We start from the raw sequence: 13,944 nt of genomic DNA, 5'->3' as shown, positions 1-13,944 counted from the left end.
GCCATGGGTAGAGAACCTATGACTGCATAAATACAGCTGGCAGTTCCTAAAATTCCTCCTGATTGGCCACAACTGCTAGGACATGTAGACTTTTGAAATACATTTTCTCTTCCCGATATAGATTTCTGTCTTAAGAGGGCAGAAAACAAAACTCACACACACACACACACGTAATATGTACGCATGAATTTTACCAGCGGTGCATCCAATCAAAATAACCCTCACCTTCTTTTTGCTGATTGCAATGTATCTGTCTCTAAACTGCAATAGCAGTTCAATTGAGGAATGATCAAGGGCATGTTTTATGTAAAGAAAGGGAATATCATAAACCCGTTCATTTTATAATTTGTCAAGACAACAGAAGCCTTTGGATGGGGGAAATTATTAGTGCTGGAGAGAAAAGTTTGAAGTAAGTGTGTTGATTTTTATTTGTATCTTTTCAAGAATGAGGTGGGGAAAGGATCATCTTCTTGCTACTCAAGAGCTCTGCCAATGACTTAAAAGTTTCACTGTTTTAAAACTTTCTAAATACCAACAACGCCTTGATCTTATTCAGATAAAAGGTATCACACTATTGAAACCATACCACTAAGTATCACTGCAAGCCAGTAGGAAGAGAAAACTGAATTGTGAACTCCGTATGTAAATATAAGGATAGCAAAGCCAACTTGTTAAAATCATTCTTATTTCAAACATAGGCACTCACAGATAATCTAATAACTTTTTTTAAATAGGAATTTGGGCTGGATATGAGAGGGGCACACATTTATAATGTATTAAGAGTGAAAAAGTCTAAGAACTGATTTGCTGTCTTTGAGCAATGCAAAAAAAAAAAAAAAAAAAAGAATAAGCTACAAATGCCAACATAATTCTGCATTCTTCCCTTTGTGCTTATTGGGTCATTGTGATGCAACCAGAAATTCAAAACCCTTCCCAGACAGCTGGGCAAGATGGAAACGTCTTTGGAGAGTCTCAATCACCCAGGTTGCCCCAAAGGTGCTCTTCCAAAAAGCAATTGGACTTCCTTGGTGTTTTTTTTTTCTTTGAAAACATTTTGCTTCTCATCCAAGAAGCTTCTTCAGTTCCAACTCATAGAAGCTAAGGAAGCTTCTTGGATGAGAAGTAAAATGTTTTCAAAAGGAAAAAAAAAATCCACCGAAGTTTTAAACATTGCCTTTGGGGCAAGACGGAAATGTTATCAGGGACCCCAGTAAAGCTAGACAAGAATCCTTACTTCAGGAGGCAAAGACAAAAAGGCTTTAATAGGTTAAAGTAAGAAAGATACAGCAAGTGCCATAGCAAAAAAGAAACGAGAGTTACAGATTCCAGCTCCGTCCCATTCAGCTGACGCCTGGCCTGGCCCCCTCCCTTCCCCCCCCACCCCCCTCCCCCCTCCCCGTTCCTTCTGGCACAGGTATGGAAAGGGAAACTAAGGGCAGAATCAGGAGGCAGTGCAGTGTTCAGAATGCTCTGATCCCTATTAGGGGTGGGAAAGATGGACGGGGAAAGAGCACTTTCTCCAGGTTATGGAGTGACTTGGCACAAAAGGGTTGCTGTTCACAACACCCAACTTGCCTGCAATCATGACCCTTACACATCATTGGGAAGGTGGACCAAGGTAGTCATCCAGCAATCACCTCTGAACAAAAGGCTCCAAGACTGAACATCGACTCGTCAAATGACAGAAATGGTCCAGGTCCTTTTTTCTTTTTTTTCCCCCCTCTGGTCCACGCAGTACAGAAAATGGCAGGAATTTTTTATTTATTTTTTGTCAGAGATTGCAGGCAAATCTTTTTTTTGCATGCACATCACTGAACTGGAACTCCCCCTAGCAACTTCTGCAAGAGGGTTGCTAGAGCAACCAATCCCACCTTCTCCGCTAGTACATTCAGGGAGACAAATTACAGCAAGTGATCATGTATTTAAAAAAAAAAAAAGAATATCAAGTCAACACAATCTTATACAAGCACAGTTTTGTTTCAAAAATATTAAAAAGCACCCCTCCCCCTCCCCTCCTCCCGACCCCGGGCACACTGGCGAGAACGGTGAGCAGCTGGGGGCAGCCCTCGCAGGTCTAGCCGCTTCTCATTTCACTCCTGAGCTGTGGCCTCTCTGTAGCTACCCTAAGGTAGCGGGGCAGAGAGGATGAGAAAGCAAAGCTGTGGATTCCAGTCCTTGGTCTAGAACTGGGGAGGGAACAAAAAGAAATCGGTTAATTCAAAATTGTTATTACGACTGCTCATATAATACAAATGAAACAAGGCAAACACCATCAATGTCTTCTCACACACAGATACCCACAATATAATCACTGCAGTTTTTAGGACCGTATCCTACAGCAGGGGTCTCCAACCTTAGCGACTTTAAGATTTGTGGACTTCAACTCCCAGAATTCCTCAGCCAGCTTTTCTGGCTGAGGAACTCTGGGAGTTGAAGTCCACAAGTCTTAAAGTTGCCAAGGTTGGAGACCCCTGTCCTAGAGCAGGGTACATCTTTCTCTTTCTGTCCTGGCTACTTTTTACAGAGGCACAATGGGGAGTATTTTAACAAACTGCAACACTGTTTGGTTCGGTGGCTGCAATGCCTCAGATAGAAAGTCCATACAGGGAGTGGTAAGGACAGCCGAGAAGGTTATAGGAAGCTCGCTCCCCGTTATTCAGGATACTGCTTATAAGTGCTATGTGCTAAGACCTCAAAGCACTGTGAGAGACTCCACACACCCACTTCACGGTCTTCTTCTGTGGCTCCCCTGCAGCAGGCGGTTTTGAAGCATTTCTTGCAGGGCTTCCAGATTGTGTAACAGCTTTGTTCCCTATGCCGTCTGGTAAATTCGCAAGATTCATTTTTCTCGCCGTGTACATGTATACATCCAAACTAGACTGCGCTGTTTTCTCTGTGTCATATAATATATGTGGGAATATGCATAATTTTGTTTTTATTTTTTTATTTTTTTATGTTTATATAGTGTATATTGGAGGTGGTGACCCTTTGAGAGCTCTATGTAGCAAAACTTCATTTTAACGTATGCTGATTAGTGTCTATTCAAAGTGACAATAAAGTTAGTCTACGTAAGTCTAAGGGCTTTTCAAACTTTTCCACATTGCAAAACCTGTTTGTTCCAAAAATAAATAAATCCTTGAACCGTAATCCACAAAACAGTAGCCATGGCATTTCTTCATGGGAGAACCAGGCCTATTCTTTCCATAGTACAGGTAGTCCTCAACATACGACTCTAGTGGTGCTTGTCCATCATGGCTGTATGTCTTAAGGGCAGTGGTGGGCTGCTCCATGGTCGCAAGGGTTCGGGCGAACCCTTAGCTCTGATCGCTGGCTGGGCCCGCCCACCTGCCCTTGTTCTATGCTATCCATTTATAACTTACTTTCTGGCTCGTTGGCTGGCCCAGCAGCGTTCCACGCCACCCCTGCTGTTCTCACTGGAACTGCCTGAGCTGATTAGGAACCTGTTTGAAACTCCGTTTCTCTCCCAAAGGGACGCGTGCTCGCTCACTGACAACCAGCGAACCCTTTGTTAAAGAAAGTGCAGCCCGCTTCTGCTTAAGGGTCATTTAATAGGTCAGCCACACGACTGACCCATTTTATGACCTTTTTGTGGCAGTCATTCAATGAACCCCTGTGGTCACTAAATGCCACAAAACGTCAATCATTCACTGTTGTTGTAGATTTGCTGAAAACAAAAAGTGTTATTATTCCACAAAACTGTCTTAAAACATGGTCATATGGACCCTGGGAAGCTGAAAATGGCCATAAATTCAGCTGTCTTGTCCAGCACCAGAAGTCTGACCACATGGGGTCCAAACATCAGAACTTCAGAACCCAGGTTACAAGTCCCTTTTTTGGGATCAGTTGTTAAGCAACTGGTCATCAGTGGAGAACTAGCTGCATGTGTCAGCCGTTTCGGACACACCAGTCTAGGAAACCAAAGCCATGCAGGCCAATAAAATTATGGTAACAGAACTTTGCAAATCTATGCTTCTCCCCCTCCTTCCCCCTGGCTTTGTGAGAACTAGGGAGGGTTTTGTTTGAGACATTTTCTCAAGTTACAGTATTGTCCCAGACTCAGGATCCTATGGTCTGACTGTTGTCAGCTCTTCCTTCTGTTCTTCAAGGTTACTCCTTTTACCTGTTACATTGTCTTAGAAATATGACTATGGAGGCCGTACTAGGGAGGTTTACAGAACACAGTTTGAAAATATCTTTCTTATGAGCAACGTACAAATTGCTCTGAATTTTGTAATGGAATAAAATACGCCTCCAATTATACTGCCCTCTTTCCTAAAGCTTTTGCATTTAGTGTTCCTGGCACCTTAGTCACTCATATTCATACTATATAGAATAGAATAGAATAGAATAGAATAGAATAGAATAGAATAGAATAGAATAGAATAGAATAGAATAGAATAGAATAGAATTCTTTATTGGCCAAGTGTGATTGGACACACAAGGAGCATGACACTCTACAAAGAACAATTGGATTCCCACTAGAACTCTTTTCCACAAATGAACCACAAATTCTAGCTCATTTATACAATGCTACTTTTTCACCCTGTAATAAATAATTCTCAATGGTAAATCTTTAGATGGGGGATTTGAATTTAGGACTCCCACGTTCACAAATAATATTGGGGGGGGGAAGCCCTTCTTAATTATAAAGATTTTTAAAGACCACAACTCCATCTTCCCTTTTAAGTCCTGCCTAATAAGTAGCCACAAGAGACTGGTGACTTTTAACATATTATTTGGACATCATTTCTATAAGGTGTCTAAGAAGCCCTTACATTCTTAAGGAACTCTTCTGCCACAATGCGAGCCCTAGCATTGACTGACAGCTTCATTTCACTGATTTCCTTGTCAATTTCTTCCATAAAATGAATGACAAAGTCCACCAGCTTGTGTTTGTACATCTGCTCTGTATGGAAATTTGTGATCAAGAAGCTGATGTCATAGCCCTAAAAAAAAAAAAGCAAGCAAATTATTAGCATCAGTGAAGCCAAGACTCAATTCTTCTATACTGTTGACTATTGATTTTGTCTATTCTAGACAAAAATAATCTAGCTTTTTATTTTGGTTGCTTGTGATCTAAAGATCTAATATTGTGCATAAGACGTAAGTTCTGCCATATTAATATTTGAATCAGTGTATGCTACGTACATAATACTGTTGAAAAAGAATCAAGAGAACAGACAAAATATTCAATGTAATAAGCAAACATTACCAATTATGCAGTATTAATTTATTTAGTTTAGTTACTTGTATTCAGCCTCAATCTATTTCTTCCAAGTATATGTATAAAAAATAGACATTATCCTGGCAGCTAGCAAAAAAACTAAGTCTCACACAATTCACCCACAGTTAAACAGACTAAATCAGAGATAAAAGCAGTCTATAAAGCCACGTTACTTGATTTTGTGAAAAGAGATTATTGTTGCCGATTTAAATATGCCTTAAAGATAGGCGGCACCTTGAAATTTTAGGCCTGCTCGAAAGCTTAAAATGTGAAATATTCCATATGTTGGTACTATCACTACCGTCAACAGAATCACACACTTAGGACAACAGTGACTCCATATTTCCCACCTCAACTGGTTTCCGACGTAAAATGAAGAAGTTTTCTGCTCTCATCATCATGAACCGCATAAATTTGTGACATAGAATTTTCTCAATCTCATCGGCCTGCAGAAGGAAAATAGGAATCCATGAGCCTTTTCTCCAGGATGGGCTGCAAGAAAGCACCTCGCCTGTAACGTGTGTGACTTACCTGTTTCACAGCAATGCTAACTCGCACAGAGTTGATAGAACCTTCAATTAAGACTTTCTCTTTCTCATTCCTGCTAATGATCACAGGCTGCAAGAGGAGTTCTTTGCTGCTTCTGCAAACCCAGAAAGACATTTTTTACATCAGAGACTGTGCAATACAGAGGCCCATACGCTCCATCCTCTGGATATATTTTAACATACCCACCACCACCCGTAACCAATCCTCATCTCACTCATTATATTTCCAAATCCACAATCGTGAAATGTGCTACTCGTGATGAAAATGATACCAAGAATCATCAGTGATGCAGAAAATGCTGATAGGCTGTGGGTTGCTTCACACATTATTTCAGCCACAGAAAAGGTGGCTTTATACCTTTTTTTTTTTTACAGTTATGTTTTTGGTAGGTTGGACTAAAGCAGCGGTGAAAGGGCCTCTGGTGGCTCAACAGACTAATGCAGTCTGTTATTAACTGTTATTAACTGTTAACTGTTATTAACAGCAGCTGCTTGCAATTACTGCAGGTTCAAGTCCCACCAGGCCCAAGGTTGACTCAGCCTTCCATCCTTTATAAGGTAGGTAAAATGAGGACCCAGATTGTTGGGGGCAATAAGTTGACTTTGTATATAATATACAAATGGATGAAGACTATTGCTTGATATAGTGTAAGCCGCTCTGAGTCTTCGGAGAAGGGCGGGATATAAATGCAAATTAAAAAAAAAATCCCTCCTCCCCTGGTTCCTGAACCAGTAGCAGCGGCAGCCTGAAGCTCCACCCACCCACCAGGATGTCATTACATCCCTTTTTTTAACCGAAGGTTTTGCGCATGTGCAGAAGAGGCGCTCCCGTATGGGACCACACCTGAACCAGTAGCGAATGTAAGTGGATTTCACTGCTGAACTAAAGTTACTTTTTGCGTGAAGACCAATGCAAAGAATGAGTTAAGCAGCTCTGCTTTCTCTGGACAACTCCAAACAAATCACACCGTAATCAAATACATGACATCTTACATAGCAACAGGAAGAAAAGCTGCATGTTGAATTTTAAAACACTCTGGATGCTGACCGTGGATCAGACCATGACCCACTAATTGGAATATACATCAGATTGGGAAAAAAATTTAGGAAAGATCAAATCCTAACGAGATGTAACCTAAAACCCAGAACAATGCAAGTTTCAGGCTCGAAATGGATTTAAAGACCTGGATTTATGTATAGAGAACATGAAAAATTGTGTATGATGTTAAAGTGCTTTTAAGTGATGAAGGTAGGAAGTATATAACAAGAGCCAGAAGGTAAGAAACAAGACTAGCTATCAAACAGGGCCACAGACATAGCTATGGAAAGAGAACTGGGAGATGTTGGGAAAACCGGAGAATTTAATGAAAACTCCCACCAACCAGCAAAGAGAGAAAATAAGGTAGTATATCCGAGTGCAGATTGCAGAAAGTAACAGACTGGGAAGAACAAGAGATCTGCTTAAGAAGTTCATGAGAGAATTTCTTAAGAGGGAACATGAGAGAGTTAAAAATGGATCATGTTATAAATACTTGTGTAAGACCTACTCTCCCATCCGAGAGAGAAGAATCATAGGGCTGGAAGGGATCTTGGAGGTGTTCTGCCCAAGGGAGGAGTCCTTATACCACCCCAAACAGACGGTTGCCCAATCTTTTCTTGAAAACCTCCAGGGACGGAGCACCCACAACTCTGGGAGGCAAGCTGTTTTACTAGTTAATTGCTCTCAGGGTCAAGAAATTTCCCCTTCATTCCAGGTGGAATGTCTCATTAATAAGCTTCTACCCATTGCTTCTTATTCTTCTCTCTAATGTTTTGGAGAACAAGTCAACCCCCGCATCTTTGTGACCGCCCCTCAAGTACCAAAACTGGAAGTCTGACTAGTGCAGTGTTGGCGAATCTTTTCAGCACCAAGTGCCGAAATGGGAGTGCGTGCACGCGCGGGAGCGCCAGAAACCGGAAGAGCAGATCCCTGGTGTGCGCAATTGAGCTTCCAGTTTCCGGAGTGCACATGCACTTGCTCTTCTGATTTCTGGTGCACATGGGCGTGCAAAGACCAGCTGGCCAGCACACATGCGTGCACCGGAAACTCAGCTTCCTGGCACGTGCATGCGCGCCAGGGAACTGCTCTTCAGTTGCTGGTGTTCCCCGCACGCAGACCAGCCTGCGCAATGGAATCTGGAAGAACAACAGGCGATGGCTGGTGTGCCCAGAGAGATGGCTCTGCATGCCACTTCCGGCACGCGTGCCATATGTTTGCCATCACTGGACTAGTGCATTATAGAGCCATGATCTTGATGCTATCCCTCTGTTAATGCAATCTGTTAAGGCCTGCATTGGCTTTTTTGGCAGCTGCAGCACACTGTTGGCCTGTACTTAAGTGGTGGTCCAGTAGGACATCTACATCCCTCTCTTAGTTGCTACTGTTGAGTCAGGTACTGCCCGTTCTATATCTGTGAATTTGGTTTCTCCAGCCTAAGTGCAGGATCCTGCTTTTCTCACTACTCAACTGTATCTTACTGGATAAACCCCATGGGGCTCTAGTCTGTCAAGATCCTTCTGAATCCTGAATCTTATCTTCCAAAGTGTGAACAATTCCCCCAAGCTTGGTGTCCTCTGCAAATCTGACGAGCTCCTCTTCTATTGAGGATGAATTACTGGTGCTTGAGGAGAAAGTCAGATGAGCTATAAAACCACTGGCAAAAAAAGGAAAACCCTGAGGGATGGATGATCTTCCCAGGAGGCTGGCATAGAAACAATAAAGGCAGTAGCCAACAAATATGGGGAAAAACAGCACAGCCTAACGATTATCTAGTCTAGAGGGAAGACTGAATACCTATCTACCTATAAGGAAAAATTAAATGAATGTTCTAAATGTGCCTGGATATTGTTGAAAACTCTGTACAAAATAGAAATCCTCTAGGAAAAGAGCAGAAAGAACCACCCAATGCAACCACTTAAACTGCAATGCATTAGCCTTATTTGCATTTTGATATTATTAATCTTCTTCACAACTGATACAGTTTACATATTTGCCTACACTTTTACTCTCGTGATTCAGTTTCTTGAAGTTGAACTGCAAGCATTCTTAGCCATCCACAATTGCAGAGCTTCCTCTTTCCACAATTTCAAATGGGTTGTTAGATCGCTTTTCTCTAGCTGCAGGTGAAAATGCACCTAAAATGCATAGTAATTTGGACAGATTTCCAGGGACGTCCTCGAAGGGCTCCAAAATAGGGACACAAACCTTAAAATAATGTTCCCAGTTCTAATTGTAAATAGCTGAACAAGTCGAATGGATCAAAACAAAGTCCATCTGTATGCAGCAGCAGGTTTACAACACTTGATTTAACACAATTCTACAGAAAACTATTGCAACAGGCATCTAGTTACCCAGATTCCTACATTAACTTGAGGAACTTCGTCTCAAGACAAAGTAGTCTTGAGGAAAGTAGTGAATCTTACAAAAAATAAAGCTTTCATCTAATTAAATCAGGCTACTGGTCCATTTGGCGATTTGGTTTTTTAAGGAAGGGCTTTTCCCACTGAACTATAAACCTTCACTGTAACTGTAACTATAGGCCTTCTTTTTCTTAATAGAGCTTGTAACGAATATACTATATGCCTGAAGAGATGCTACAAAAATGTTTTAAGGCGGGGGTCTCCAACCTTGGCAATGTTAAGCCTGGTGAATTTCAATTCCCAGAATTCCCCAGCCAGCTGGCTGGGGAATTTTGGGAGTTGAAGTTCTCCAGGCTTAACGTTGCCAAGGTTGGAGACCCCTGTTTTAAGGAGCAGTCGTCAAGTGGAATCTATGACGTCTCAGGATCGGACTGAGTAGAATCTGACACAGAGCTATTGTTTTATGCTAATTGTGGAGGGATTCGGGTCAGGATTGGAGTGGGCTGGGCTGGGCTAAAAGGCCTCAAAATAATCTTTTAAAGGAAATACAGAAAATACAAATGGAAAAATGTTAAGCAAGGTAGACCAAGATACCAATATGATCAAGTCATGAAGTATGGTAAATTATGAGGGAGGGACGGAATGGAGATTGAGCTAGGAAAAGAAAACTGTTGTTTCTGCATCACATACAGTATATCACTTCAGATCCAACAGCAACGCAGCAAGAATACTCTATAGATTTACACAAGAGAATTTTTTTATATTGATTCCTTCTAATATTTACCTATTTGTGTCAACTTAAGAATATAAAAGTTCTGATAAATCAGAGCCATGCAGCATATTATTTTTACTGAGGCCCCACTATATGGGAAACCCCAAAGCAAAAAATGGGTCCTTACCACTGTCTGGCTTGTGTTCTATACTTGACAACTTTAAGATTTGTGGACTTCAACTCCCAGTGTTCCTCAGCCAGAAAAGCTGGCTGAGGAATTCTGGGAGCTGAAGTCCACAAAGTTGCCAAAGTTGGAGACCCCTGTTCTATAGCAACTCATATTCTGAAGCTTGGTTTACATACAACTATCATTAATAGGATATATTAATAACCATCACTATATCTTATGGTACTGTGTTTGAAATTTGAAAACCACCTCAGATACACTTTAGTTATCTAATGAATTAATATGCCTCAAACCAGAATGGAAACAGCCCATAAATGGTACACTCCATAATTTGTTAGCTGAACGCAGGAGAAACTAGTGAGTCCAATATTGACTAGATATATCATGTGATGTACGTAGACTACTAGACTTCATCAGATGGGTGCAGTTAACGTTTTTATGTCACATAAAATACCGTTTTATATCTATTAAAACATAATACACATAAATCCATAAATTCAATGTAGGAAAAGACAAGACAGACCGACTGGAGCTGAGAAAATTGTAACATGAGCACAGTGTATTTTTTTAAGTGCCAGATAATGTACAAAGAAATATCTATACAGTATTTACAAAAAGAAATAAAGGCAATGCTGAGGAAGGTGGGAAAGAAATGTATAAGCTTATCAGCCATTTTATATCAGCAGCAGCCATTCATGACCTGTGGCTCCACCAGGAGCTAAAGGTCTATTTAAGAATCACTAATTTGGAATTAAGGGGTAGTATGAGGCAATATCCCAACAGGACAGTATAATATATAACTATATAGAAGCCATGAACATTAGGCTGAAAGCTATTGCGACCATAAAATGAAGCAGACCATAAACAGAAGCAAAATAAGAGTAGAAAATATAACATTACAATGACTGATGAACCAACTAATTCTAAAGCTCAAAAGATTGAATAAAAGGCTTTTGAAATTTCCAGAAGCATTTTTGTTTGTTTTTGTGATAAAGTATTATGGGAAACCTCATAAAGTGTAGGACAAGAGAACAGAAGCGAAAGACATGCACAGAGTCTTTTCACTAAAAACTTAGTCCAACAAATTGAACATTCCTTCTCTGATTCCATGACAATTTATAGGACACGTCATTCATTTTGATACCTCCATGCTATTTTCACAATTTTGCATGCTATCAAATTTCTCATCTATTCTCTATACATTTATATCCTATCTTTTAAAATAACACATAGCAGCCAACATGGCCAATACTCTTTCCTCCTCTGCTTTTCCTCAAAACAACCCTATGAAATGGGTTAGGCCAGGGATCAGCAACCTGCGGCTCTGAAGCCTCATGTGGCTCTTTCACCCCTCTGCTGCGGCTCCTCGTCACTCAAAATACGCATCACTATTGCCAATGTGCAATACCCGCCACATGATTTACTGAGCTTTTCAACCCCTGGTAGGCCAACCATAGATAAATCCAAAAAAAAGAAAAGTTTCAGAAGGAAACAGAACGTTTCATTCAACTACATAGGCTAGTTTTGTGGCTGCTCAAGAAATAGTCAGGCACAGGAAGGGTTTTGTGGCTTCCAGTGTTTTCTTTTCTGTGGGAAACAGGTCCAAATGGCTCTTAAAGTGTTTAAAGTTGCAGACCCTTGGGTTAGGCTGAGAGTGACTGACTGAGCCAAAGTTATCCAGCCAGCTTTCACGCCTAAAATGGGACTAGAAGTCACAATTTCCTGGTTTCTAGTCTGGTGCCTTAACCACTAGACCAAACTAGCTCCCTTTATCTTTAATAGTTTTAAATAACTATTAAATAACTTTAAATTAAATTAAAACACCTTTAAACAGCTTTGCCATCAGCTGCCCTTTGGGTTTGCATTTGCAGCTTTAATAAATTAGAGCAGATACAGGTAGTCCTTGACTTACAACAGTTCACTTAGTGACTATTCAAAGTTACAACGGCACTGAAAACAATGACCTTTGACCATTTTTTACACTTATGACCGTTGCAGCATCCCCACAGTCACGTGATTTACATTTGGATGCTTGACAACTGACTCACATGTACGACGGCTGCAGTGTCCCAGAGTTTTGTGCTCCCCTTTTGCGACCTCCTCACAAGCAAAAGCCAGTAGAGAACCGAGATTCATTTAACACATGTGTTACTAATTTAATTACTGTATTGTGGTCATAAGTTGAGGAGTACCTGCATTCTTATTTTAAAAGCCTATTTCCAAATCCAATTTCTGAAGGAGGGGAAAGCTATACCTGATGAGGCCATATAAAACTGTTTGGACACATTACATCACAGGTGTCAAACTCGATTGTGTCACGTGATGTATTGCGATGTGGTTTTTTTGAGGCCTTTGCGGGTGGGCGTGGCCTGTGTGTGACGCATCCGCAGTTTGACACCCCTGCATTATGTGAAGACCCAACTCTCCGGAAAAGGCTGCCATGGGGGGAAAGGTGCAAGGAAAGAGAAGGAAGAAGAACGACCAGCAACAAGGCGGACGGATTCTGTTATCGTGGCAACAAGCGCACCCTTGAGAGGCGTGAAAGAACAGCATTAAGAATAGACTGTCACAGAGAAAAATCTATACGGCTGCTAGGCACGGAAAACATTTTGGGGTGGGGTAGGGGTGGCAGACGAATCGGCATCCCGTCATCCCCCCCCACTGAAATCCAACACACATAAAAGCATCATTCTGCCTCCACTGAACCTTCAGGCACAGACCTGACTTCCACCTCGGGTTTGTTGTGCCTCTCGACCACCTGGGAGGAGAAGTTCTCCAGGCACAAGGCAGCCTGCAGGGTGGCACGCACTGCATTGAGGTAAGGGCGCAGAGTGGCTGTCTGTAGGAAGGAGACAGAAGGGGGAGAAGGGAGAAAGAAAACAGGGATCACGAATTTGGAGAGATCCTCAAGCCCTTTGCAAATTCCCCCCCTGCCCCACCCCTGCGGTCCAGCAGAGATCTTCTTGCTCTCTCTCTCTCTCTCTCTCTGAGGTCAGCGCTTTCCAAAACCACAGAGGCGGGATTCCTTTTCCCGGTGGTCCCTGCCTCCGATCCCAACGCGGGATCCGGAGATCCGGGCTAGTTCGATCCCAGCCGAAGGGTTTGGCCGCTGCCGCCGCCTCTGCTCCCATCCGCCTCGCCATGGACCGCTCTCAACCCACCTCCAACCCCCACTTTTTTTTTTTACCCCAGGAAGGCCTCCATCGCGTCAAACTCCCCCCCGCTTCTCGCCCGCCTTCAGCGCTTCTCTGGCTCCCTCCAAAGCCCTCCGCCCACTCACCATGGCAGCAAAGAGAAGACTAGCAGCCGCTGCACCCCCCGAGACCTGGTCCAGAAAACGGAAGCGGAAGTGGCTTCCACCAACCAAGAGCTCCACTTCCGCACGGGCTGGCCCGTTCCAACATGTTTCCCCCCCCGGGTGAGCGCGCGGGATCTTAGATCTTAACCCTCAAAATATATATATTTTGAGGTAATATATATATTAATGAGGTATTCATATATATTTTGAGGTAATATATATATTAATGAGGTATTCATCACACGCCAGGCGGCGAATAAAGCGCTTCCGTTACGACAGCGAAGGAGATCGAAACATCTCCATCGTAGGAACAGAGGCAAATTCATTTTCCTCCCCCGCCCTCCACCCCCCCGTTTTTCGGTGAGTATGGTACGACCCATCCTCCCTGCCTCCATATTTGGCCATGAGAAAGAGGGCCTGGGTGGGGTCAAAAGGACGCCAAGTTAAAAAAAAAAAAAAAAAAGCAGCGGCGAGGCGTTCTACGGCTCCGCGCCCTGGTTTGCAGCCAATGAGAGCGAAGGAAGAAAGCGTGGCCAATGACAAGGCTCGACCGCT

The 13,944-nt window shown here is 42.4% G+C and overlaps 1 protein-coding gene across 1 annotated transcript; it reads right to left on the bottom strand.

The window, feature by feature from the left end:
- Nucleotides 1-1,393: 1,393 nt before the first annotated feature.
- ARPC4 (actin related protein 2/3 complex subunit 4) lies at nt 1,394-13,527 on the bottom strand. Its single transcript, XM_058171568.1, has 6 exons — nt 13,372-13,527; nt 12,812-12,930; nt 5,777-5,888; nt 5,596-5,691; nt 4,797-4,967; nt 1,394-2,186 (listed from the first exon to the last, which is right to left on the bottom strand). Exons 1-6 carry the CDS (start codon nt 13,372-13,374, stop codon nt 2,181-2,183), a joined length of 507 nt encoding a protein of 168 aa, XP_058027551.1. The 5' UTR covers nt 13,375-13,527; the 3' UTR covers nt 1,394-2,180.
- Between the last annotated feature and the right edge of the window lie 417 nt (nt 13,528-13,944).

The sequence above is a fragment of the Ahaetulla prasina genome, chromosome 2 (assembly GCF_028640845.1).
Source record: "Ahaetulla prasina isolate Xishuangbanna chromosome 2, ASM2864084v1, whole genome shotgun sequence".
NCBI lineage: Eukaryota > Metazoa > Chordata > Lepidosauria > Squamata > Colubridae > Ahaetulla > Ahaetulla prasina.
Note: the sequence above shows the minus strand (reverse complement) of the source record. Positions and strands in the feature narration are given on the sequence as shown.